This window comes from Chionomys nivalis, chromosome 3 (assembly GCF_950005125.1).
Source record: "Chionomys nivalis chromosome 3, mChiNiv1.1, whole genome shotgun sequence".
Lineage (NCBI taxonomy): Eukaryota > Metazoa > Chordata > Mammalia > Rodentia > Cricetidae > Chionomys > Chionomys nivalis.
The window spans coordinates 46,076,378-46,103,775 of NC_080088.1; the positions used below are offsets into that span (position 1 = coordinate 46,076,378).

The window sequence follows — 27,398 nt, forward strand, 5'->3', positions numbered from 1 at the left end:
AGCTCCAGCTAATTAAATTCCACTGGATTCCCTTTGCGTCATTTGCCAGATTTCCAGAGCTCCGTAGCCTCCCATCACCTTGGACCATAGGTAGAACAGTCTCGCAGCAAGTTCTGCTAGACAGTCACATCCCGTACACCACCTCTCCAAATAAATTCCCTGGTCGTTGGGCGTAGGCTTGACTTTGAAAAGAGCTCAACTTCTTGTTATAAGTAAGGCTCCCTTGGGCCTATTGACAGTTGCGCTTTGAGGTGACAGAGGAGATTTTACTACTTACTGACATGAAGCAGGACTGGGAAGAATCCGGACTGAAAACTGACTCCCCTCCCCAAGCTGGCAGACCCAATCAAGCTGCATGTTAGATTCATCCCTCGCTAGGAGCACTCCTGCCCTCCCTCCACAAGGTAGCCATCTGTGCTGAGCACACACAGCCTCCCTGCTTGCCCAGCTCAGCCCTCATGGGCTCCCTGTAACGTAAGTACAAGCCCATTCATTCCTAAGGCCCAGAGGCCTAGATCTGAAAGAAGATTGCAGGATAAGGTGTTGCCCCCTCATGAGGGCTCAGTGCTCTGCGACTCAACATTTCTCCTGGGTTGTGGCTCTGACTGTAGTCCAGAATCAGAGTGTGGGCAAGAAATCAGTAAATGCATTGTTTCCTGAACCCCAGCTCCTATGAGGAAACTCGGGAAGACACCCAGGAGAACTTAGAATCCCTTTCTCTCAGTGCTTAGGGGCCCTGACTTCAGTTTCTCTGTGATCTTCACCTATGTATTTTTCACCAAATATGGTAAGAGGGAGAGACTGCCCTAGACATTACTTTAAAAGAAGGTGAAAGACAAAGACCAACAGGTAGGAGGTTCACGCCCAGGTTCCGTCTTAGCTCAAGCTTAGAGCAGTATAATGGGGCTCCATAAGCAAAATTAAATTTCCAGGAGCCGTGTTTAAAAAACAAAAGGAAGAGGAGAATTCGTTTGTAATTATATATTTTATTTAACCCCCAAATATCTAAAGCATCATTTGGAAATGTGATGAATACTTCTAAATTAGACGAGCTAGTTTACATTTTAAGGTTCACATTGTCTTCAAAATCTGGTGTGTTTTTCAGACCTAGACCGGCAAATCCCATCTGGGATGAGCCTTAGGGTACCAGTGCTGCCGCGGCCACATGGAAAAAGTGGCTACTGTCCTGGGAAGCACGTGTCTCCAGGACTCTGGACCTTCGGCTCCTGTCTTCTGTGGATCTCAGAAGGGAATCTAGTTCACTTTCCACTTTGAAATTTGTTTTCTGTCGGACTGAATCTCATTTTAGCAACCTGACCCATTTCCGACATCTATAGGCTCCTTTGTATTTTCTCTCCATCCCTGTGGTATTTGAAAATGTTCCCAATTGCCATAATTATGTTATGTGACACCCAGATCTCAATCCAGCCTCAGCTCAGTGTCGATCTCCTCCAAATCAAGTCACGGCTCCTTTTTATCATTACATTATACTTCATTTCCAGTCTCTAAGCTGTGTTCTACTTTCAACCAATTTGCATTAGTTCCTAAGACAAATCCTACGGACTGCCCCAGCAAACAACAAACTCCATTTTACCTGTACCCATCTTTCTCCCAAGGGCTGGGGCTCTGGGCCAGTCTTAACCCCTTATGACCCATCTGGGAGGAAAGTGAGGTGGGGGTGGGGATTTCCAGGAGGCACAGGAGTTGAACTGTCTTTCCTGCCCATGCTTAACTTAAGCTTTTGGAGAGAGACAAGCTGACTTCTTTCTCTCTTCAATCTGGTCCTGTAAAAGAAAACCACTCACAGGTAAGTCCAGCCTCCTCATTTTTCCAAGAAAGACTGGCAAAGGGCAGCATCTTTTTAGATCCAGCCCGAAAACAGTCCCGCATCATTTAATCGCAGACACCCCATCCCCAGCACGAAGAGCTTGGGTGATGTGGAAGGAGGGTCTTATTTTTTAAATCTTCCATCACACGTGTATCTGCTCACCCTATTGTTTTGTTTTCAGAGGAAGTCCTTATTTTAGAAAGTGAGACTTTGTTGTTAGTGGCAAAATGTTTCCATTTTCAAAGGCCCAGTGGCAGATTGCTCCAGAAGAGGAAGGTATCTCTTGGTCTAGGTGCCAGGACATGGCTTCCCAGGTAGACAGGAGTTTCCTGAGGGCTTCCGCAGACCACAAAGTGTGAGGAGCCTGTCATTCTCTGAACCAGCTGTCCTGACTGACTCTGAGCTCAGCAGATCTGAAATGACCACCTAAAGAAGGAAGCCTGACATTCATTGGGCCTCGGGGTGCCAGGGCATTTCAGCCTGTACTACCTGGAATTCTCTGGTGTCGCTGGGAAAATGTCTCCTCCCACCAGACCAGCCCCATCAGTCCCTTTGTTGGCTGTGGAACCTTCACCATGCCCTGACCGGCATATTTTCCTGGGTGCTCAGATCATGAATCCTAACTTCCTAGTACATCTTATGAATGTCACCTCACTTTCTGAGACTATCAGCCTTGAATCCCCCATAGAAGTTGGTACTTTGCCTCGTTCATAAATAAATGTCTTGAACAAATGAATGTTGGTCAAAAATAACGATGAGAAATAAGCCCAGTGGCCATTCTTATCATCTGCCTCGGCACCCGGAGCCACAACCTCTGCCTGAGTTCTTATGAGGAACTTAGCTCCCACAGCCACAAGAGGACTGGGCAAAGGACACTGCTCAGATCCCGCAGTTCAAGGCCACGCCAATGGGAATGCTGGGGTTGTTTTTATTGTTTTGTTTTGTATTTAAAAAAAAAATCCAGGCTGGAGAGAGCTGAAAGAGCACTTGCTGCTTCTGCAGAGGACCCGGGTTCGATTCACAGCACCCACACTGTGGTTCGCACCTGTCTCTAACTCCAGTTCCAGCAGGCGATACCCTCTTCCGACCTCTGCGAACATGATCCATGTGTGGCACGCATGCATGCAGACCAGACAGTCATACGCATAAACTCAAAATTCATTTCCAAACTTCCATTTATAATCAAGTTACAAGCTGTTTACCTTGGGTCTGTCACAGAGAAACGGAAGAGGAGGGTAGAAGGAAGGAAGTTTGAAAAGCAGTCGCCTTTCATTCACTAACTAAACACAGACAGACAGACAGACAGACACACACACACACACACACACACGGAGAAGGAAAAGGAGGGAGGGAGGGAGGGAGGGAGGGAGGGAGGGAGGGAGGGAGGGAGGGAGGGAGGGAGGGAGGGAAGGAAATGTTCTCAGACAGTCTTTGCTAGGACACTGAAACTCTCTAGGCTTCGGTAGCTCAGGACGTTAAAGTAGTCACGTGGTTCAGCATAGTCATCTTCCTCTCCACAGAGGCCAGCAGGGGCAGCTTCTGTCTGGACGGGGCCTTCAGGGACTGAGAGACACCTGAGGCTCACTTCCTGTGGTTCAGCTGCCGTCCTCTCAAGGCCACTTCCCATAGAATGGATTCTGGGAGACTTCTGGAGTAAATACAAAGGGATGTTATGCAAAAGCTGCTTCACAAACGGACAAATGGCACATTGTCAACACCCCTTCCTCCCTTACATGAATACGCACCCATACATACACATACATTCACAAAAACAAACTTGGGTTTTTATTTTGTTTTTTGTTTTTTTAGATTTTCAAGACAGGGTTTCCCTGTGTAGCCTTAGCTGTCTTGGAATTCACCCTGTAGACCAAGCTGGTCTTGAACTCACAGAGATCTACCTGCCTCTGCCTCCCAAGTGCTGGGAGTAAAGGCGTGTGCCATGACCACCCAGCCAACAAACTTGTGTTCTTATCAATACACAGTACTTAGCTTTTAGCCCTTAACTTCCCTGCTTTGTTGTAGTTTTTCCCCTTATTATTATTATTTTAAATTATCATACAATTTATTTTGATCCTATTCTTTCCCCTCCCCAGCTCCTTCCAGATCTTCCCCATTCCCTACCCAATCAACTGCATGTTTCTTCTCTCTCAAAACAAACAAACAAAAGCATTAAGACAATACCAAATTCAAACAAAAAACAGGCAAAAACCATAGAATTCATTTTATGTTGGCCAACTCCTCCTGGACCTGGGGCCTGCTTGGAACTGTAGTTGACATATATGCCCAGTGTCACTCGGTTGGAGCAGAGAGCTTCTTTAGGGGTGGGGCTTTGTGTCCCCTTTCCCTTCCCATCCTAACTCATTTTCAACAGGAACAGCTGTAATGAATGTCATCCTGCAGCCCCTATTTCCTGGTCTCCTAACCTGGACAGCTGCCTTGCCTCCATCTTGTCTTCCCGCTCCTTTCTGTTCATTTCTTCCTTCTCTTTGGTCTCTGTGCCACCACTCTCTCCTCCCTCTTCTCCTCCTTTTGGCCCCCATCTTTAGCCAGCCTGGCACCTTTCTCTTTATACACTGACTCTCCAAGCAAGGGACTCCCCAGGATTCTGCCCCCTGGCTTTCTCACTCTCAACACTGCTGTGAGACTCCAAACAGGACCTGTCCTCTAAAGGGCATGGAAGAAGGAAGCTTACTCTCTTTGTCTGCTTGATCGTTCTCTTGCTGGAAAGTCCATTCCTTCCTTGGCCTAAGAGCTGCTTTAGGATTCTATAAACTGAAGGCCAGCTGAAACATCTGGCCTTGTGGACTGAACAACTGCATTTTTGGATTCTCCTTGGTAGACCACTATTGCTGGACTAGCTGGACCACAGCATATATACCTATATTTATATATTACATATATGTAAAAATACACGTGTTATTCCTCTGAAGACCCCTGATTAGTACATACCCACCCAGTTTTATTCTATCCCTTCTTCATGGTATCCCTCTTCATTTTGGTCTGGCTCATTTCCTCTATCTGCTAGACTAACTTTCCACAAAGATTTTTCAAAAATAAAAATTGAATCTAATCATACTTCTGCTTAAAGCCCTTTAATGGCCTCTACTGCACACCAGAGGGATGCTCAGCCTAGAGTGAGCTATGATGAACACCTTGGGGGTTTGACTTTCAGGTGATTTAGGAATGATCTCAAATTATAATTAAAGTTTTATATAAAGGATATTCTTGGGGGGAGCAAATCAGTACTTCATTCCCTTTTCCAAAGGAATCCGTGATAGCCCAGACCGTGTGCCCCAGCCATGCCCATCTCTCTGGCTGCAGCTTCCTCCCACTCTGTCTCACAACCCAGACACCCAGCGTCTGAGGCCCAGAGAGCTGCCACTCATGGCCACACTGCCGTGTGAGCACCCAGTGAGCTCTGTCATCTCCACAGCAACTCTGCTGATGTGTCTGGTTTGGGATGAGCTGAGAGGCACGGGCAGAAGCCCCTGAACCAAGGACACCTCCACCAGTTGCTCAGGCTTGTCTCACTCTGCCTACACTCTCTTGTGATCACGGTGCCTCTGCTCTTGTAGCTTCTCTGTGAAGGCCAATTGGTCTGTCTTTCTGTCTTCACCAGGCTCAGAAACCCAAGTTCCCTAAGGGAAGTGCTATGTTCCTCTTTGGAACTCAGAACCCATATCAGGTATTCAATCTCTATGTCTTGGGACTGGAATAGACATACATATCCAGTTGGACACACACATCCATTTGTGATACAGTCCCATAGAAAAGAATCTGGTTTTCCAAGTCAAGGTATAATCCAACACCCAGGAAACTAAAGTTACATTCGTTGAGACCAGAGAGCAATGAAGTCTGTTCAGTGACATCAACCATAGAATACATGCTAGAATTTTATACTTGAGGGTTGTAATAGTACAGGAAAGCTGGAAAACATCAGTTACAAATAGGGTGACAGAAGAAGTGCTTAATCACATTTCAAAATTGACACACCTTCTGTATCTAAATGACAAAATCACAGAGATCCAGGGACTTGGAAAATAGGAACAACCAAGCTCATGGAATCTCTTTTCACACCCATGGCTCCCAAGACAGAAAATGATACCCGACTGGTGCCAAGCCCAAATGTCTACCAGTTTAGGCAAGGAGATAGGGAAGGAAGGTTAGAAGGACCCTGTAGATGTGTTCAATGGACAGATGCCAAAAACTAAGGATGCTGCATCACTACAGGCCTTGAGGAGTTGAGCATTGAGAGACATTGTAGTCTTTTTGTTTGTTTGTTTGGTTTTTTTTGTTTTTTATTATTATTATTATTAATTTATTTATTTCTTTATTAAAGATTTCTGCCTCCTCCCCACCACCGCCTCCTATTTCCCTCCCCCTCCCCCATCAAGTCCCCCTCCCTCGTCAGCCCTAAGAGCAATCAGGGTTCCCTGCTCTGTGGGAAGTCCAAGGACCACCCACCTCAATCCAGGTCTAGTAAGGTGAGCATCCAAATGATGGAGGAAGGTCATTTGTCAATAAACAAACTGCCTTGGCCCATTTGATAGGCTACCCCTTAGGTGGGTGGAGTAGACAGAATAGAATGCTGGGAGGAAGAGGAAGTGAGCTCAGATGCAAGGCAGCTCCTCTCAGAGACAGACGCCATGCTCTCCTCTCCAGAGAAAACGCGATGAAACTCCAACCCAGGATGGACGTAGGCTAGAATCTTCCCGGTAAGCGCACCTGGGGTGCTACATACATGAACAGAAATGGGCCAAGCAGTGTTTAAAAGAATAGAGTTTGTGTGTCGTTATTTTGGGGCATAAGCTAGCCAGGCAACCATGAGCCGGGCTGTGGGAAGAGGCCTGCAGCCCCCTACTACAGATGGCGCCCAGACATGGGGCACTGAATCTACAGAAAGCCTGAGAAAGCTTGGGAAAGAATAGAGTAAAGCATGTTTTCTTGGTAGCAGCAATTTCTTGGGTCTGCTCTGCTTGCTAGATGCAAGCAAGTACTCTTCATCTAAGAGAGGCTTCCTGACTCAGCTTCAGCTGTGAGACCTTGCAGCTCATTTAAGAGGTCCTGCCACGAAATACTTAAAACGGTGTTGGTGAAAAGCTGAAGGCATGCTTTTCGGTTTTCAGCCATAGCAGGAAAAAAATTGTGCTGTTTTAAAATGCCGGCTTTCTGGGCCATCCTGCCAGGGCAAACTCTGACTGTTTGAGGCAGGAGGGCTGACTACAGAGAGAGGACTTGAATGTTGTCTGTGGATATAGTATTGCAGCTTGTTTGCTGGCAAGGACCTTGAAACGCCACAGAGTTGTGGTGATAAACATGGCTACAGCCAGTACCTCAGCCATGAGGCTGGAAAGCTAGGGAATGTGCTGAATCCAGCCGTCAAAGCCACGGCTTTCGTCCTACTGATATTGCTTGGTAAATTAAAGACTCATGTGGTCAGAAAAAGAGAGATATACAGTAAAGAGAGATTCAAAGACAAAGAAAACTTTAAATGATTTACAGTGTTTTTAAAAATATATGCAGGCTGAAAGATAAAGTTCTTAAAAGTAAAAAAACAAAAATAAGGAAGTAGTTGAGTGTGGTAGTACACACCTTTAATCCCAACACTTGGGAGGCAGACGAAGATTGACCTCTGTGACTTCAAGGTGTGGTAGCACACGCCTTTAATCCCAATGCCTGGGAGGCAGAGACAGACAGATCTCTGAGAGTTCAAGGACAGCCTTGTCTAAAGAGTTATTCCAGGACGAAGATAAACAGAAAAAGTAAAAGTAAACAAAATAGAGTTAAAATAAAGCTGCACAAAGATGGAAATTACCCAGAGAATCTTGATACTGTATGCTATTATGCTCTCTTTGAATTGTTTGAATGCTGAGGAAGGAGCAACAGATGCTAAAAGATATTTGTTTATAAATGCTGCTGAACTAATCCAAGATGGATATTTTCAAAATACCTTGACTTCAGAATTTGGATCTAAGGATATGATACTTTGGAAAAGAGTTTCTTCTTTTGTTTTCACAGAAGATGAGACACTGTGGATTGCTTCTTTGATCACGATATGGTATGATAGACCACGCCCTCCTGAAGGGTTGCTGTGAACACCCTTAAAAAATTGCTTCGCTCAACTGCCAACTGAGATGAACCTAGCAGACAGGTTATCCCATAAAAGACCCGAATAACAGCGCCCCCATTCAGCAGGAAGCAGTTTGGAGAGAAAAAACTGCGCCCATGTTCCCATATATTGTTTATAAATGTTCTTTTACATTTAAAGGGGGAGATGATATAGATGTGAATAATTTGCATTGATATGAATCTTGGTTTACTGATATTAATTTAAGGACAATTTTATTATATGTATATGTATTTTTGATATTGATTAAGGTATTGTGATTGTGTAGTTCACTTAAAAATGTAATGTCTATAGGTTGTTAATGGATAATTATCAATAATAGTCAAGTTTGTAGTCATGTTAGTTAGATTTTCTAGATGTGCATGCATATATTTCAAATAGGCATTCATCATATCTTTCAAAGGCTAGAGAATATGGTATTTTAAATGTTTTAATAACTTAGGGTTTTTCATGACAATGAGACACTCTGCTCCTGGCAGCACCAATCTACTTCAAGAAGAAGATGGGCATCGAAGAGGATCCTTATGGAGTTTGATAGCCATTTGGGCAAGAAACTGCTCTTGCCTGGACTATTTTATAAACTGGACACAAAGAACCCGCAGAGAGAGGACTGCTGAACTTGCCTAAAGGTGAGATGATCTTTCGGGGTTCCTGATTCATGAAAGAGTCTGCGAGACATTCTGCAGGACACAGCAGATAGTGACTGAACTGCCTTTAAATTTCCTGCTTCATGGAAACGTCTCTGGATACTATGGACCTTTAGGCCGAAGATGGATGCCCCAACGGTACAGAGGAACTTTGGGTGACTGTCCAGGCAGTGAGATGTCTCTGTCATTTCTAGAGTTTAGAAGTTGCTTACTTTTTGTTTGCTTAGGTAATATTGTATTCTTCTGGAGTCTTTGATGGAGTTGAATAATAGATAGATAGTTATAGTTATAGTTTTCCTTAGTTATGATAAAGATAAAATAGATGTAAATATTGTAATTTTTACTTGATAACTGTTTTGTTATATGTAATTTTGCTATGTTAAAGTTAAAGCCTTCCTTTTTTTTTTTGTTTAAACAGAAAAAAGGGAAATGATGGAGGAAGGTCATTTGTCAATAAACAAACTGCCTTGGCCCATTTGATAGGCTACCCCTTAGGTGGGTGGAGTAGACAGAATAGAATGCTGGGAGGAAGAGGAAGTGAGCTCAGATGCAAGGCAGCTCCTCTCAGAGACAGACGCCATGCTCTCCTCTCCAGAGAAAACGCGATGAAACTCCAACCCAGGATGGACGTAGGCTAGAATCTTCCCGGTAAGCGCACCTGGGGTGCTACATACATGAACAGAAATGGGCCAAGCAGTGTTTAAAAGAATAGAGTTTGTGTGTCGTTATTTTGGGGCATAAGCTAGCCAGGCAACCATGAGCCCGGCTGTGGGAAGAGGCCCGCAGCTCCCTACTACATCCAAACTGCCTAGGCTCCCACAAAGCCAGTACGTGCAGTAGGATCAAAACTCAGGGCCATTGTTCTTGACTTCTCAGTAGTCCTCATTGTCCACTATGTTCAGTGAATCCAGTTTTATCCCATGCATTTTCAGACCCAGGCCAGCTGGCCTTGGTGAGTTCCTGATAGAACATCCCCATGAGACACCGTAGTCTTAGAATAACAAACACGTCATTGGTCTCCTCCACCCATTCTTCCTCAGTAGAGGTGGCTAAACTTTAGCATGAGTGTGAAGAAAGGAATGGCTGTCATGACTCATGCTGGTGCTGTGTTTAAAAGGACTCTGACTGACATCCCTTGATACGATACAACCCATTTTTAATATGAATACTCAATTATTTCTTAAAGAGCTAATTATGACTTTTTGTGCTTGTGTGTTCTTATTCTCATTCTTGGTAAGGCTGGCCACTCTTTCTTTTTAATTTTAAGACTATTTTGAGTTCTAAAAGTCCTCTGGGAAATGCAAATATTCCTGAGACGGGTCCCTAAGCTGTTCCATTTCCATTCTACCCTACATGGAGACTATAATTGTAACCAGCATACAAAAAAATAGGTCTGCGATTAATGTACTAACATTGTTCTAGAGAACCAAGTGAAACTACAGAAATTGCAACTGAGTCCTCTTGGGACAAACATTGCTTTCTAGTAGCATATTAGGAGAACAGTGGAAAACAGGGTTGGCAGAGTCATTGTCCAGTGTCTGACACATGTAACTTGTCACCATACCTGTTTGGCAAATAACATTTATTCATATAATGCATATACATGTATAATAAGCACTTGCTTATACTATCTTAAGATATGCTCAAGTATCTCCAGAAGAGATGGCATTCATGTTGAGCTTTCTTCCCTCCGACCTCAGCACAATAGGTGTTCTCTACATCTGTCCTAGAGAAGTCAACATGATAGGGGGATGGAGTTCTGAAAAGTGCAGGGTTGATCAAAGTCACTCCTATCACCAGCCCTGTCCTTATAGGCTGCCTTTAGCATCATTCTCAGCAACCGTTAGTTTAGAGCAGGTCCCCAGAATAGAGGCAGACATGTTAATTCTGGTGCAAGTGACCTGGGTTCTCAGAGGAAGGCTAGGGAGGGAACCTAGAAGCAAGGGAATGCAAGGCTAGCACCAGCATTACTGGCTTCCATGCTGTCTCTCCTCCACAGACTGATGTTGAAACAGAAGATGCTTCTGCAGAATGAGATCCCTAGCCGCAGCCAGGAGAGGGGACCTCAAAATAGTAGAGAGAAGATGACAGTGTTTAAGAAACACAGTAGATACAGCTACAATGATGGAAACTAAGAGCACCTGCCCCGTGGGCATCTTAAGATGGCTCATACAGCACAGCACTCCTAGGGTAAATACAGATATATATAGAGAGAACCTACTAGTGTGGGATGTCCTTCTGTACATGTGTTGCTTTTGATGACTAAAGCTGTTTTGGCCAGTGGCTTAGCAGAGTAAAACCAGGCAGGAAAACTGAACAGAGATATATATAGAGAGAGTAGGCAGAGTCAAAGAGACACCATATAGCTTCCAAAGGAGACAGACACCAAAACAGAACCTTACCCAGTAAGACTTTGGCTTACTGGGTAAGTCAAATTTATGGTGATACATAAATTAATAGAAATGGGTTAATTTAAGATGTAAGACTTAATTAATAAGAAGTCTGAGCTAATAGGCCAAAAAGTGTTGTAATTAATATACTTTCTGTGTGATTATTCGTGTCTGAGCAGTCAGGAAACAAATGAGTAGCCTCCATTTACAAAATGGCACCTACCATCTGAGGCATGGATCCATATAAGACCTAAAAAAGCCTTAAAGTGGGGGGAGCTTCTAGACCCACAAAAATGGGAGCCAAGTGCAGTTTTTTGGTAGCTGCATTTTTTCAGATAGGCTCTGTTTGCTGGTGGTGAGCAGAGTTATGACTCCTTTAAGAGAAAGCTTCCTGGCTTAGCCAGCATTAGCAGTAAAAATTACACAGCTTCTTTGAGCGACAGCTTCCTTGTTCATGCTGGCAGCACAAATGGCTCTGACTTTTTCAGGAGGTCCTGTTATGGGGCATTTAAATGGGGTTTGTGAGCTGAATGCTACAAGTTTCTTAATGGCCACATAGACATTCTGTGTCCCGGGAGCTGGGGTGGTGAGCATTGCTTGCAGAGCTGGCAGTAAACATACTTCCACCATGTTGGACTGGGCGGAGCCAAAAGGAAAAGCAGCCTTAGTCCTTGCCACACTGCTTAGCATTTTAAGAAGCACTCCTGGTCTGAAAATGATTACATATATGCAACAAAGATAGATTCAGACAAAAATAAACCCCTGAACTGGTCACAGAATGTTTAAAAAATATATGTAGGCTTTGGAGACAGAAGAAAAAGACAGTCATAACAAGAAAAATAATTTTAAAAATAAAACAAAGCTTTTTAAAGAGATAGCAAAAGTAATATAAAAGAGAACAGACAGTTATAGATTAAAAGAATAAAGAAAAATACACCTCATAAAGATGGAATATACTCAGAGAGGCTAGGTTATATATATTATGGTGTTTTCCTTTAATTTTTGACTACAGAGAGAAATTTGATACTGGGGAATGCTAAGTTAAACCTACATAAAAGGTATCTTGACTTCAAAATTTGGATCTAAGGATATGTTGTTTTGAAAAAGAGGCTCTGCTTTTGTTTCCACAGATGAGAACCTGTGGATTCTCTCTAGGCTAATGTGGTTTGATGGAACAAGACCCCCCTGAAAGGTCTCCATGAACCCTAAAAATACTTCACTCAACAAATAGCGGAAAGCAGTTTGGAGAGAACAATGCCCAATGCCTAAAATGGTTGTTTATAAATGATTGTTTTCATTTAAAGTGGGTTGATTATAATTGATTAATGATCACAGTCAATTTCTTAAAAAAATAAGGAGGATATGATATAGAGATGAATATTTTGCATTGGTATGGATCTTGGTCTATTGATACAAATTTAAGTTGATTTTTGTTACATTGTAATGTATTTCTGTACTTGTTTAAGGTATTGTGTTTATGCAGCTCATTAAAAAAGTAATATATAGCTAAGAAATACAGATTAATAGTCATTTATAATAGTTGAACTTATAGTCGTGTTTTCTAGATATGCAGAGATATACTTCAGATGGGTAGGTAATCTTCAAACACTTCAAAAACCTACAGAAACTGGCATTTAAAAGATTTTTAAGAACTTAGACTTTTCTCAACTGTGAGACATGTCTGCTTCTGGCAGCACCAACTACTTTAAGAGGAGCATAAAGAGGATCCTTATGGAGTTTACTAACCATTTGGGCAAGAAACTGTTTTTGCCTGGACTGCTTGATGGTACCTTATACCAACTGAACATGCAGGACACACAGAAAAGTGACTGCTGAACTTTCTAAAAGATAGAAAGTCCTTCAGGGCTCCTGCTTCACATAAAAAACTGCCAGACATTCTGCAGGATACAAAGGAAAGTGACTGACAAATGAACAATATAGGCAAGAGTCTTTTACATATCCCATTTCATGGAAAAGTCTGCTGGATACTATGAACCTGTAGGTTAAAGATACAGAAGAAGTTTCGGTGACTATCCAGGTAGTGAGATATATCTGTCAAAATCTAGAGTTTTGCTTACAATGCACTTCCTTTTACTTAGGTAATATTAGATCCTTCTGGGGTCTTTGATGAAGATAGTTATAGTTTTCCTTAGTTATGACAAAATATAAATTAGATATGAAACTTTAGACTCACAAAGATAAAACAGATGATAGCTTTATTTTTGCCAGATACAAATAGATTATTTGCATATTACAAATATTTAGTTACAAATTGTAACTGCAATTCTTGCATGATACCTGTTTCGTATATGTAATTTTACTATGTTAAAGTTAAAACCTTCCTTTTTAATTAGACAAAAAGGGGAGATGATGTGGAATGTCCTTATATATACATATTGCTTTTATTGGTTGATGAATAAAGTTGTTTTGGCCAATGGCTTAGCAGAGCAAAACTAGGCAAGAAATCTGAACAGAGATATAGAGAGAGAGTCAAAGAGATGCCATATAGCTGCCAAAGGAAACAGACACAAAAACAGAACCTTACCCAGTAATTTACAACCTTGCAACAATACATAGATTAATAGAAATGGGTTAGTTTAAGATGTAAGAGTTAGTTAATAAGAAGCCTGAGCTAATAGGTCAAACAGTGTTGTAATTAATATAGTTTCTGTGTGATTACTCAGGTTTGAGCAGGCAGGAAACAAACAAGCCGTCTCTTTTTATAGCCTACAGTAGGATTGTGTTGATGTGTGTGTGTGTGCACACACGCACGTGATTATATATACACTTCAAATACTACCAAGGTTATATAAAGCCAACTATCCTTATGAAAAGTCTAGATCTTTTGTTCAATTTCCAGGCATATGAACAGTTCTATATAGGTATGGCATCCTTGGCTCCAGTCTCAACCTTCTCTGTGTCCTAAGGAGACTTTACTGCATGAACTACAGTGGTGGGCTCATTTGTCTTCCATGCAGAATGACAAGGGAATAGAGGAACACAGAGTGAGAAGAAGGCATGTATTTCCCTGCCGTCCGTGCATGATGGGCCTAGAACTGATTGTGACTCTTACTTGAAGGGAACAATACTTCTCAACCTGACCTTTCCATGTGATCCTCTCCTCTCAAGTTCCAACAGTCACCCTCTCCTCCCAAATACAGCACATGGCTACCTTCCCCATCTTGGTTTCCTTATGTTCTTTCTAGGTTCATATTAAAGTATATGTGACCAACCCAGTTCCAGAACATACATATGTTTTCCCTGAACATACATTGAATGACATTTTGAACAAGAAGAGAGCAAGCCTAAGACTATATCCAAATTACAAGATGACAGCAGAAAGGGTCTAGACAGGCAACAATGAGGGTATCAGAGGGTTGGTGGGTAGTACCGTGTACAAGGGAAGCAACAGAAACTGAGACCTGCTGGTCTTTTTCTCTTTCTCAGTCTCTATTATTACCAAAGTTAGTCTGGGTACCTGACATGAAAATTAACCAGCCTTACATCCTTAATAGACAAATATGTTCTGCTGTGTTAGCAGGGTCACTAATTCCTTTATCCCAAACTGAAGAAGGCTGGTTATGGCAGAAGACATCTGTCCACCAATCGCCTCACTGTTCCAGCCCAAAGGTAGGTTGTTATTCTTGTTATCTCTTCCTCTTGTGAATCACTTCTCCTTCCTCGGTCTCTCTTCTCATTTTATGATCCTGTCTGATGCCAGGATGCAATGATGTAACAGAAAATAGTGTGAAAAAAATCAGCTTAACCCATAGCAGTAGCTGCAGCTTAACCACTGCCAACCCTTGACTCCCTGTTCAGCCTGGTCTGAGTAACAGAGCATCAGTGGTCACATCTCTGTAAATCAGGTCGGGCAGCAGCCATGGCGTTCATCCCATAACCAGGAAGTGAAAGGGTGAATCATACTTTACCAAATATTTTTCAGATAAATTGGGCATGATAATAAAAGGCCATATTTAACTTCCCAGAGAAATCAGAACTTCTAATGTCTGGAGTCTGTCTAGTTCCTTTGTGATCAGGTTAGCAAGATCCACAAGAACTAACTGCCGAGGGGAGACCTGAGTGTCAGATCTGAGTGATCTGTCGTTTGCTGGGGGGGGGAGGGGTGGAGCTTTGCTTCTGCTGCCAAGACATCATCCCTACCCTCACTCCACTCTCTCCAGTTAAAGAAGGTTAGGGTGAAGCGCTTGGACTGGCCTCTCTTCATTTGTGGATCAGGTTTGAAGACATATATGTGTGAACTCCAACAGGATATATTTATTTTGCCTGTGTGCTTGGTACTGAGGCAGCAGGCTCATCTGCACAGAAACCTGACAACTTAAGTTGGAAAAGATGAGGTGAAAGTCCAAGTTTTATAATGAGTAAAAGCATGAAGATGCATACTCTAGAAGAAGATGAATAACAGTTCAAAGCTATGTATAATGGGGTCACTAGAACCACAACCTTTTACAATGAAGAGCTGTGAAATCCAAGGAGACTGTTACAAGGGCAGCTTGTACAATTCATTCCAACTGTGGTCCAAAGAAAGATCTTCATAGGATTAAAATGTCAAAGGTAAGTTAGAAAGAAAAGAAAAACAGAGTGTGGTCTCTTTCTGAGTGCGAAAAAGAGAGGCCAAGAACTCATAGAGTGGGTGAAAGGGGATCAGAGCCTAAGAACATTGCCTCCTTAGCTCAATCTTAACCTAACCCTCCCTAGGCCTGGACCAGTTAGACAGAAGATGGATGTTGGCCAGGACTTGGGGTGGGGTAGGATGGGAATAAAACTTAGCAGGAGACTTGGTCCAACAGGACCAAGAAACCAAAGAAGGTATCCTAGACCAGTCTCAACTTCTTAGTCAATCTTAGAATGAAGAGACAAAATATAACATCAAGACCAGAAAGTTCTCTGCTGATTTGAACATACCTGTCACTTGAAAACAGTGATATAAATAAAGATGAGGGCTAGAGAGACGGCTCAGCAGGTAAAGCCCAGATTCCCACCATTGACACAGAGGGGGATGGATGTGGTGATCTGCCCACAACCACTAACACTTCAAGGCAGAGACAGCTGCTCCTTGGATCAGTGAAAGATATTACCTCAGTGTGTAAGGTAGAGAGAAATTGAGGAAGATATCTTATGTCACCTTCTGGCCTCTATACATACTCACACACACACACACACTCATACACACACACATGCACAAGTACCCACACACACATGTTCGTATATCCACATTTGAACTTGAGTACATATGTATACACACAACAGAAAGAAAAGAGGAAAAATAGATGGAATATCAGAAAATGTTTGAAGAAATAAGATATCTGCCAATTTAGTAACTTTAGATTTTTGGACTGAGAACAAGTTTCAGGAGAAAATACCTCAAGAGGAGGAGAGGAGCATTTGGGTGGCTCATGCCTGTAATGCCAACATTTAGAAAGCAGTGGCAGGAGGATTAAAAATTCCAGGCTTGCCTGAGTCACATACAGAGAGATCCCAGGTTTGGAGGGGTGGTGGGTAGGACGTGGAAGGGTGTTTGTGGAAGAGGATGCTCTGTATTGCCTTTCTTTCCATTGACTCTTGGAGGCTACACCCTGGGAGTGAGGAGTGGCAGGAATTGAAATCCAGTCCCAAGGACTCAGGGACAGTTAACCTTCATTGTTAATTGGATGGGATTTAGATAGACTTCTTGGTGTCTCTATGCTGTAGTGAGTTGGGAGGCCCTGCCTTGAGTGTGGACGCACACTTCTGGGAATCTTTCCTAGAATAAGCATCTGACATCAGTGGGAATGGAAGAGGGGAGGGGTCAACAGCAGACTGAAGCCAGGGGAGCTCCTTAAGGCTGGGTACCGGGTCCAGTTTGTATTCTCTTTTTATACTCTAAAATCACAAGGCGGGGTGGAAAAACAAGCAAGATTTTACAGAAGTATGAGGTAGTCAGTAGGTTGTTAAGGGCAATGACACATTGTTTTAGCTATTTCTCTAAGCCATTTGTTCCAGATAGCAAGGGATGCCACGGTTGGCATTATAAATGGTGCTTTAAGTAAATCACTAAATAAGTCGATAAATCAATTTCTAAGAATTGGTCTTTTCCGTGTTAGTCTACTTCCACACCATCCCTGTGGTGGAGGGTCCTGGGTCAGATAAAAAGGAGAAAGGAAATGGAATACCAGCATTCATCTGTGTTTGCTTCCTGAGTGTATCCAGGCACCTCACGCTCCTTCTGCTGCCCACACCTTCCCCACCATCGTGAACTATACCTCTGTGGTGTTTGGAAGAAAATCACTCCCAGAAGATATAGGGAATAGCACTATTAGGAGGTGTAGCCTTGTTGGAGTAGGTGTGGCTTTGTTAAAGGAATTGTGTCGCTGGGAGTGGGCTTTGAGATCTCAGATGCTCAAGCCAGGCCCAGGGTGGCACTTTCTTCCTGCTGCCTGTGCATCCAGACGGAGAACTCTCAGATCAATCTACAGCACCATGTCTACCTACAGGCCACCATGCTTCCTGCCACAAGTAAACCTCCGAACTGTAAGCCAGTCCCAGTTAAATGCTTTCCTTTATAAGAGTTGCCGTGGTCATGGTGTCTCTTCATAGCAATAAAAGCCTAACTAAAACAACCTCCAAACCATGAGCCAAAATAAGCCCCGACTTCCTTAAGCTGCTTCCGGGGCTCTTTATCGCAGCAATAAGGAACGGATTGCAGCCTACCATTGCTGATTTAATTCGGGTGACCTGGGACTGCTAACACGTGAAAATCTTCACCTACTGGCTACAAGGGGCTGCAGGGAAGAAGATGTTGCAGCTTTCCATGGAGAATTCCAGCACACCATGAAACCTACTGGGCAAGAGAAGAACGTATGACTGAAAATCGAATGAAAATAGACAATAGGAAAAGACCCAGGAAGGCTGTAATTAACAGGATTGTCAGGTACAGACCAGAATAACTGATAAATAAGCTCGAAGGTTGGGAGTTTTGGCAGTCTATAAACTATTTAAACAATGACTAGATACATCAAAGGAGATATTTGGTAATCTGAAAAGTAAGTTAGAAGAGAAGACCCACTCCAAAAACATGGTGATATGAATGGGCAGAAAATACAAGAGAGACTAGGAGACATATGGAAGAGAAGAGAGCCTCCAAAGTCCCTGCCACGAGAGGCCCAGAAGGAGAAGAAAGCAAGAATAGAGAAGGAACAGATAACAAGAAATGGCCAGGATTGACCCCAAACTGACAGAAACCCATCAAACCACAACTAAAAAAAAAAAAAAAAACCCACTCGATCCAAACCCCATACAGAATAAATACAAAGATAATGACATCTAATTATATCGTTGTTCAAATGCTGAAAGCTTAAGGCAGAAAATGTTAAAAGAACAAGGAGAAAAGGCATTTTTAAAGAAGTAAGGATAAAACCCAGTTTCCAAAAAAGAAAAATTTATGATGTTAGACAATAGAATAATTTTTCCATGTGCTAACAGAGAATACTGGCCAACACAAGATTCTACTACACCTAGTAAGACAAACACACTATTTTTACAGATATGGGTAAACAAGTTTTAGGTGAACAACAACAGTCAAAATAATTCTTTGCCTTTGCTGACCTGCACAGCAGAAATACTGCAGCATATTCCTCAGTCAGAAGGAAAATGGCTCGGACAGGGAAACCAGAGAGGAGGGCAATAGGAGGGGTGGCCCTGGAGCCATGTGGAACGGACCAAAGAACAAGGGGATGACGGAGCCATGTGGTGGGGACCGGTAAAAAGAGCTGCTATGACCTAAGGCTCTTGCATATTCCTGGAAGTTATAGGTCATTGACTGGTTATTACTAATATAACGGAACTTGAATAAATCCAGGTATGTTATGTAATGTCTAATATAGCCACTAAAAGAATAGCAGAAGTCACCAGGGGGGCAAGAATGGGGGTGACGTGGTGGGGCTGAGACAGGCTGTCCTCTCCTACCTGCCTAGCTCTTACAGCCGCCCCTGTTATCATTAAGCAGACGATTCCCAGCACAGCAGCCATGGCTCCTCCAAGTGATGCCATCTGGAAGTGAGGCCCTACAGGGAAAAGGAAACAGACGTGAGTGACAGAGGTGGAGGTGGGGAGCAAGGTTGCCTTCTCCCGGGAAGCCTGGGTTGTCTCAAAAGCCAGTGCCAGTCGTGGGGGTGTATGCCTTTGATCTCAGCACTTGAGAGGCAAGAGGCAAGCAGGCCTTTGATTTGAGGCCAGCCTGGTCTTTATGGAGTTTGAGGCCAGAGGTGGGGTGCTCTTAGAACTGTCCTCTGCTCGAGTCTTTAACCTTAACTCTGGTCAGCAGAGCAACATCCAGGTGCCCAGTGGAGTCGGCAGATCTCTCGAGGAGCGAGGCACCTTGTGTACACCTTGGACCACTTGTTGTAATCCTTTCCCCTAGTCAACAACTTGTTTCCAGAAGTCATGAAACATATAGTGGCATCTAAAAGGAAACCTGGGACTGGCTGAAGAGATGGCTCAGCGGTTAGGAGCACTGGCTGCTCTTCGTGGGGACCCAGGCTTTATTCCCAGCACCTACACGGCAGCTCACAACTGTCTGTAACTCCGGTCCTGTTGGAGTCCACAGGACTATATACAGTGAGTGAGCAGCTGACAGGAAGTGTATAGTCCATGTCCACATGGAATAACCCATATTGCAGAGCTGCGGGAACACTTGTCTTTTGGAAAAGTCACTGTCATATCTGTAAAAACCTTGTGAAGCCATGATTCTTCCCTTCAAAATGGGATTCGTTCCCAAAACACCTCAGCAGGCAAAGGAGTGAGTGACCTTGCTCCACCCCCCCACCCCCCCAACACCCCCCCCACCCCCCACCCCCCGCCACATAGAATTTCTATAGAAGATGGGCACTAAGCAGGATGGCAGCATGCCCCACCTTTGCTAACAAACAAATCTGGGCGTCCCCAAAGCTGGTTATCACAAAAGAGATTAGGTGAGGAGAGTGGGTGAGTCCAGGATTCAGGGATGTTTAGTAACTTTATCTAATGGTTTGGAATGTCAGGTACTTCCCCTTGAATGCTGGCCTTTCCCTGGGCCGGGCCACTTGTTCCCGAGTACTACTCTGTGAGGTTCTACCCGCCCCTCTTTGTGATTTTGATATACATATTATCATTGTCCTTGCCTATGGAATTTTGCAACTATGTCTGTAAAAACTAGAAACCTCTGGAGATCAGCCCTTACTCTTACCCTTCTTCTCCTCGCTACTTCTACTTCTTCCCCTTACTCTCCTTATTCCTCCTCTCCTCTGTGCTCCCTTCACTTCATTTTTCCCCTTGCACGAAAAATAATGAAGATGCAGAGGTAATGTACTTGAGTTAATTTACCTTCAGATCCTCGCCTGCCATAGACATCCCAATTCTGAGCCCTGAGAGGGTACTGAGGCTGGTACTCAAGCCCCCCTCCCCCAGTCCCAGGGTATCCAAATTCTTCTTCTGGCCTCCAGACTGAAATTACCTGGCGCAAGTGAGAAGGAAACACTGAATACGTAACAAGCCCACTTAGGTGTTTATTAGAGGGGGCGTGCACTGGCCTGGGGAATCAGTCCGCAGAGAGAGAGCGCGCACATGCACACAGGGGGGTTGGCGTGTCTACATCACACGCAGATGATGCAGATGGCGGGTTTACGCATGCGCACAAGGGCTTAGCTGAGACCTAGTGGATGTAGCCACACATGTACACAAGTGTGTCACGTGGAGCCCTTTAACATTCAGGCACTTCTGCCTGAGGGCTTGTCTGCACATGCGTGGCTCTAGAACCCAGAAGTATCAGCCTTATGTGGCTGAAATCATTACACAGACACCAGAACCACAGGTGTTGCACAAGTGTATATGCGGTCAAGACACCATACATATAAATAAATATCAAAGCTACAATAAAATAAACTCAGAAAGTGAATTGTTTCATCCATAATTCACACACACACACACACACACATCAATAGTGTTAAAACGGACTAATTCAAAATTGAAACCAAACTATGGAAAGAAAAAGCATGTAACTTTTCACCTTAGCCCTATAGCCCAGGTCTGAAACCCCGGAAGAAGCGAGTCTCTTGCAACTACACTCTCCGCTGTTTTCTCAGTCGTTAGTACACGGTGGATGCTGGGATACATTGAGGAATGGTTTCTAGAACACTTTCTCCACGTTTCCCTCTTCTCCAGGACTCAAGCAGGGACCCCAGAGTCTTGGGAAGACTTGAAACAAGAAAAGGCCTGGCCCCACTTCCCTGAACTCCGGGTTTTGGTTGTAGGGAAAGAGGCAATGCCATCTGATCTCTCGGGATAAGGACCCTGCCTGCCAAGTCCAAAGCCCCAGCATACTCCTCCTGCTCTGAGGACTTAGTCAGTGGAGGCCAAGCTGGCCCCTCAGTGGACATGGCCATGGCTCACTCAGGAAGAAAGGGGATGGAAGACCATGGTCTGGACGCTGCAGGGGTGCAGAGGGCCTGGAAGGAGAGTGTGTGGACAGAAGAGGAGGGCAGAACCACTCTGCAAGGCGGGGTTAGGACTGGGTTCTCCTCAAGCTGAATGATGAAACAAGAAGCAGCTAAACACACCATGAAATTTTAGGGAAGATTATGATAATGCATGTGGTCAAATTTAAAGGTGAGTGAGTTAAGTCTGGTTAAAGCAGACTGAATTTGGAATATTAAAACGCAAACTAAACTAGTAATTTTTGGTTTAAAACGAAAGCACTTAACTCTTCCATCCAGAGCCACAGTTTCTGAGAAAAAGAAACTGAAAGAGCCTCAGGGCATTCAGGACAGCCTGCCAAGGTGCAGGTGTGGGGGGGGGGGTGTGATCTACGTTAGAGATTTAGTATTACTTGTGGCACCGGGGATTGAACCCAGGGCCTCATGCATCCTAGCCAACCACTCTACTGTTGAGCTACCTCTCCAGCTCTGGTTAGACAACAGTTTATGTAATACAAGGTTACCAGGGGCTTCGGTCCATGTTTGAGATCAGTGTAAGTAGGAGAGCAGGGATGGAGCTGATGCAAACAACTAAAAGAGGGTTCATTGCCTTAATGTAATCAACCGACTTCCTGAGAAGCAAGAAGGTCCTGCAGTATAGTGAGAGAGGCTCTGGGAAATATAATACAGGGGTAAAGAGCCCACAGTTGTCACGGCCCGCACATGCTTACTGCGACCTAGATCTCCTGTGGTCTTTATTTTCCAAGCCTCCCCTGAATAAGTGCAATGCACAACACTGTCCCGAGACCTCATTTGTAACAACTCATGAGATGATTCGCCATTTATCATAGGACAGCAATACAAGAAAATTTAATACGAGAAAATTTAAGTACCACAATTATCCAGGATACATGGCAGCATTTAGTCCCAGGTGGTGTGATTCTAGAACCTGGGCTCTTGACTACTTACTGTATTTAATCTATGATGGAGCCAGCCAAGAAGTGATGTTTGAAAGGAAACTTTATGGTGAACTTCTATCACTTCAATGTCCACAATGTTCTTAAGACTGGTGAAACCTAAATTGCAACATAATTTCAAGGCACACATGTTCTTAACCTAAACTCTGGTATAGCCAGGGTGAGCAGTTCTGAGTGTGGCATGCCATGGAGCCTGAACGTCTGTGTTAACATCAGCTTTGCCACCCTGAACAGTTCCAAATCTTAGCTTCTGCCGCCATCAATCAGATGGGAATCATACTCATGGTCAACACCTACCATGGCACTTGCTATGTTCTTGGAGCTGGGCTAAGGGCTTTTTCTTACAGTAGGTTGTTCAACCCCCCCCACCACCACCATTAGCACCTCGAAAGCCTTAGCACCATCCTCATGCACAGATGAGAAAAGGGTTGCACAGAGGAATTAAATTCCTGTCTGAGGCCAACAGCAAGGTTTGAACCCAAGTTGCCTGACGTCCGAGGCAGAGCACTTTATTACCCTGCTAAACTATCTCTCAGATGTGATTTTTAATAATCCTTTCCCTCAGTAAAACTATCTTGTGTTTTCCCAAAAAATGATCATTACAAGAACATTTGGAAGCTTTGAAGCTTCATCATACAAAGGTAGATGGTGTTATGCATTCACACTCAGCACAGGCTGTGCCTTGAGAGCTATTCTGTATGACTGATACTCATCATTAAATGATCACCTTTCATGTATAACCTCATCCAAGGGTCTTGTCAGTTTAGATAAGATGTATTTGTGTGCAAAATCAGTGGTTGTGCACGAGAATCAGCTGGGTGTTTCCAGAACATATCAGATGCTAGCTCTGCCCCCAAGAGGCTCTGGTTTCATTAGCTAGAGTTGTCCTAGCCTTACAACTAGTGCCCAAAATCCTCCAGTGAGTTTGATATGTTCCAGCTTCCCAGAATGTCTCAAGATGGAGTTTTCCATGTGAAAGAAAGTGGTTCGTTGTCTCCCTGCTTCAAAGAACATACCTGAGCTTTCTTTGACCTTCAGGAATATTCTCCCCTTGTAAATACCATCAGGATAGGTGTGATAGGTGCAGAAGTATTCCCCTGTGTCATTCATTGTCAGCGACTGGAAGGTGAGGCCTAGGCTGGGACCTGGGACGACCCGCTCACTGAAGACCGAAGGGACATGCCATCCCCGGTCAGCACTATAAACCGCCAGAATCTGGTCCCGCTGCTCCCAGTTGACTTGGGTTACTTCAGCTGTGCTGGAGAAGAAGTGACACTGTAAGATGGCAGAGCCACCTTCTTCGGCAGAAATGTTCCCCTTTGTCTGTATTGTGCCTTTTGTGGCTCCTATGGGAGAGGAAGAAGCACACGTGAGTCTCCAGCCAGCAGCAGCAGTTCAACCTTCCTGAGGAATCCCAGGTTGTTCAAAGGCCGGAAGTGGCTCTAGGAGCCAAAGTCTAGCCTATGGAGACTATCTTCACTTCCTCTTTCCTTCATTTCCAGAGACTTTCCTTACTATACCTGTCCGCCAGGCTCCAAGTCCTACCCAATCTTCTTGCCCTTTTCCGTGTACACAATTCCAGTCTGTCACTGCTACTGCCAGAACTTCTGCCTCACTCTGTCTCATTCTTACCTGTATGTCAGGACTGTGCCCCTCCCTCCGTGAGGACCCCAACTTATGAGACGGCCTTTCTCACCCATGTTGTATAACACCTTATTAAATGCCTGGTGTACCACATGGCTCCGCACCTTGCCTGCTCAGGGTACTCTGTGCAGCTTATTGGCTAGGTGCTTGATTTTTTTTCATAAGTTTATCTAGTCTTCCCACCTAGAATATCTGCCCTGTACTATGAATCTTCTGCTTCTCTAGTTTCCAGCAATCTAGTCTTGTGTCTGGTCCTATCCTTTGAAATAGAACTGGGCTACTTGGTTGCCATTTGGGATGTCAGGAAAAACCTTCAAGAGAGAAAGGGAAAAAAATCCTGGGCAAAAGAGACATGGCAAGAAACCCTGCTGCTCAGCCACAGGTAGTAGTAGTTGCTTTTAATCTCAGCACATGGAAGGCTGAGGCAGGAGGATCATAGTGAGTCCCAGGCCAGTCTGGACTACATAGTAAGTTCCAGACTAGCTTTAGTAATGTAGTGAGACCCTGTATCTGTCAAAGAAACAAACCAAAGTAAGGAGGGGGGGGAAGGGATCAGAAACAGGGAAAGAAAGGAAAAGAAAGGGGGAACAGGAAAGAAGAGAAGAGAGCAGAGGAGAAGGGAAGAGAGGAGGGGAGGGGAGAGAAGAGGGGAAGAGAAGGGAGGAGAGGGCAGGAGAGGGCAGAGCAGGGCAGGACAAGACTTCTCCCAGAGGAAAGCATCTTCGTCGCCCGCCCCACCCCCTACCCCAGCTCCTCTCTACCCTCAGAATGTTCTAGGTTCAGTCTTTAAACTGCTTTGCAGTATAATCTTTAAATATTTTACTCCTTTCCTTTGGGAATGTTTCTCTGCAGTGTCTAATACAATAGAAACACAACAGAATTTAGCCAGTGGTATCAATGGGAGACCCCGAAAGTCTGGGAAGCAGGTATTTCTGATCAACAGAAAACCAGCTAGAATATATTTCTAGAAGTTCCTCAGAAAGAGAAAGAAAGATAGAGGGGGAAAGGAGTGGGCTTTCAGGAGCCTTCTCGGCTTCCACCTTCGTTCACTCCCCAGCCTCCTTTCATGTACAGCTGGCCAATCAGGGTCCCAACCCAGAGAACCTACAAAGACTATCCCCTGCGATCCCAAACACATCTGCATCCCCTTCCCAGTGCCTGCCTCTTCCCACGTGGTCACAGAGGGCCACAGAACCACCCGACATACATGCGTGTGGCATGTACTCAGAGCCTCCTCTCCCCGAGCACCCTGATCTCTGTGCCAAGCCCACCTCCCTGCTCTGCTGGGCTTGCAGGCCTTACCTGAAGTGAGGAAGGCAGCCAATATTAGCCCCTGGACCCAGATCAGGAGCAGCCAGCCATGCATGCTTCTGACCAGAGGGCCCACAGGAAGCAGATGTGGCCTCTCCTCTGACTGAAAACTGGCCCACTGCAGGTGTGAGGCAAAGCGAAGCCTGAGAGAAGAGGGTCTCGGAAAAACTGAGTAAGGGCAGAGCAGCGTCGAAACTGATAATGTTCTTATAGCAAGTACACAAGCTGTATAGAGCGAGCCACAAAAAAGGCCGTGAAGGAAACACTGTGAAAAATAAACAAACCGTGTGGTTAGAGGTATACAGCTTGGGCGACTCATAGCCAATCTGTTGCTTTTACATTATCTTGATGCGCATTCTGAAACGTCAGCTTTTATCTAAAGCATTCAAGGTGATGCATAGGATTCTGGGGAACTATTTCTGATGAGTCAGGCCCTCCTGACAGCGTGCTGTTGAAGAATGTGCAGCCACAGGAGAAACTTAAGTTTGGGCGTTTACAGAACCATCGCTGGATTTAGACTCCCGTGACTAGGGACAATTCACGGGTGAGACAAAGGCCCTGGATAAACAGCAGCTCTCTCTTCCACGAGGCCCTCTCCTCAGTTCTTACTCCTTTTGTGCTGTTATTACCCAGGTTTGTCTTTACCTGCATTTGGGGTCAGCTTCCCTAAAGCAAGAGAATTAACAGAGTACAAAAATAACTTTTCCTTCAAGCTGCTGACCCCATAAGAGTTGAAGTATAGAAGAGTAAGCCACAGAGGTGACCAGGAAAAGGCATTAACCATGCTCACCTAAGGCTCTTAGCTACTCACTAGGCCCAATTGTTGACCTATATCTATTTGGGTTATGTTTGTCAACTTGACCCAATCTAGAATCACCAGGGAAGAGAGTCTCAGTGAGGGATCATCTAGGTAAGGTTGGCCTGTGGGCGTGTCTGTGGGAGAATATACTGATTGTCTTAATTGATGGTGGGAAGACCAAGCCCAAAAGTGGTGGTCCGTTCCCTGGTCTTGGGCCCTGGACTGTGTAAGAGCAGAGAGCTAGCCGAGTATTAGACGTGCATGCATTCACTTCCCTCTACTCTTAACTGTGGACATGATGCCAACAGCTGCTCCAAGTTCCTGCCACCTTGGCTCTGCCACAGTGACAGATAGTTACCTGGCATTGCGAGCTAAGATAAACTCTCTCTCCTCTCAGCAGCAACAGATGTGAAACAAAAGCAGCATCTTTCTTTTCTCCCTCCCTCTTTTCCTTCATTTAAGAGCTCCTGAGTGCCCGACGAGTGTCAAGGTACAAGAATGAGCAACTATTGGTTAGCATTCAACTAGTTGACAAAGTTTGGCATCAGTAAAGCTTAGGAAGAGGAAATGAAGCAGACACACCTGCTGCCTAGGCTCTTGACAAAGCTATATTGGCCATGCCCCGTGCTGTACTGAGAATCTGCATTCCCACCAGGGAGACATCCAAAGCCCCATGTCCTGCTCATTCCACTGAGTGCACAAATCTTTCTCAGCATCTAGGCTTCTGTCCTCCTCTGCATGCAGGGTTCCTTATCTCAGACCAGTTTCTTCCCTTCCCTGGGTTCTGCACATCTACACACTGACTCATGCCTGCCTATGCCCCTCCTCCTGACGCTCAGACAGTGTTTGCCTTACCAGCTTCTCCACACCCACTCAAGTCCAGCCTTCCAGGCGCACATAAAAATGTATCCCCACCATGATTTGTTGTTGTTTTGATTTTTTGAGACAGGGTTTCTCTGTGTAACCCTGGCTGTTCTGGAACTTGTTCTGTAGACCACGTGGCCTCAAGCTCACAGAGATCTGTTTGCCTCTGCCTCCTGAGTACTGGGAGTAAAGGTGTGCACCACCACCACCTGGCTTCTCCACTACTTTTTAACATCCGAATGCCTTTCAACTGAAGTAACAGTAAGATTCAATATGTGTCCAGGGTAAGATGCTGGAACTAGACAAGGTGAGTGCTGCCAAACTTGGTTACCCAGGCGGATGAACCCCAGACACAAAGGCAGGTAG

General features: G+C 44.5%; 1 protein-coding gene across 1 annotated transcript; it reads right to left on the reverse strand.

Moving 5' to 3' along the window:
• Positions 1–3,248: 3,248 nt before the first annotated feature.
• Tigit (T cell immunoreceptor with Ig and ITIM domains) lies at positions 3,249–25,424 on the reverse strand. Its single transcript, XM_057763979.1, has 4 exons — positions 25,361–25,424; positions 23,431–23,760; positions 18,955–19,052; positions 3,249–3,476 (listed from the first exon to the last, which is right to left on the reverse strand). Exons 1-4 carry the CDS (start codon positions 25,422–25,424, stop codon positions 3,249–3,251), a joined length of 720 nt encoding a protein of 239 aa, XP_057619962.1.
• Between the last annotated feature and the right edge of the window lie 1,974 nt (positions 25,425–27,398).

Coding starts and splice junctions, on each gene's coding strand:
- Tigit (XM_057763979.1), bottom strand. CDS start 25,424: ATGCATGGCTGGCTGCTCCTGATCTGGGTCCAGGGGCTAATATTGGCT. Junction 23,761..25,360: donor GGCTGCCTTCCTCACTTCAG/GTAAGGCCTGCA, acceptor CCTCTCCCATAG/GAGCCACAAAAGGCACAATA. Junction 19,053..23,430: donor GAAGGTCAAAGAAAGCTCAG/GTATGTTCTTTG, acceptor TTTTCCCTGTAG/GGCCTCACTTCCAGATGGCA.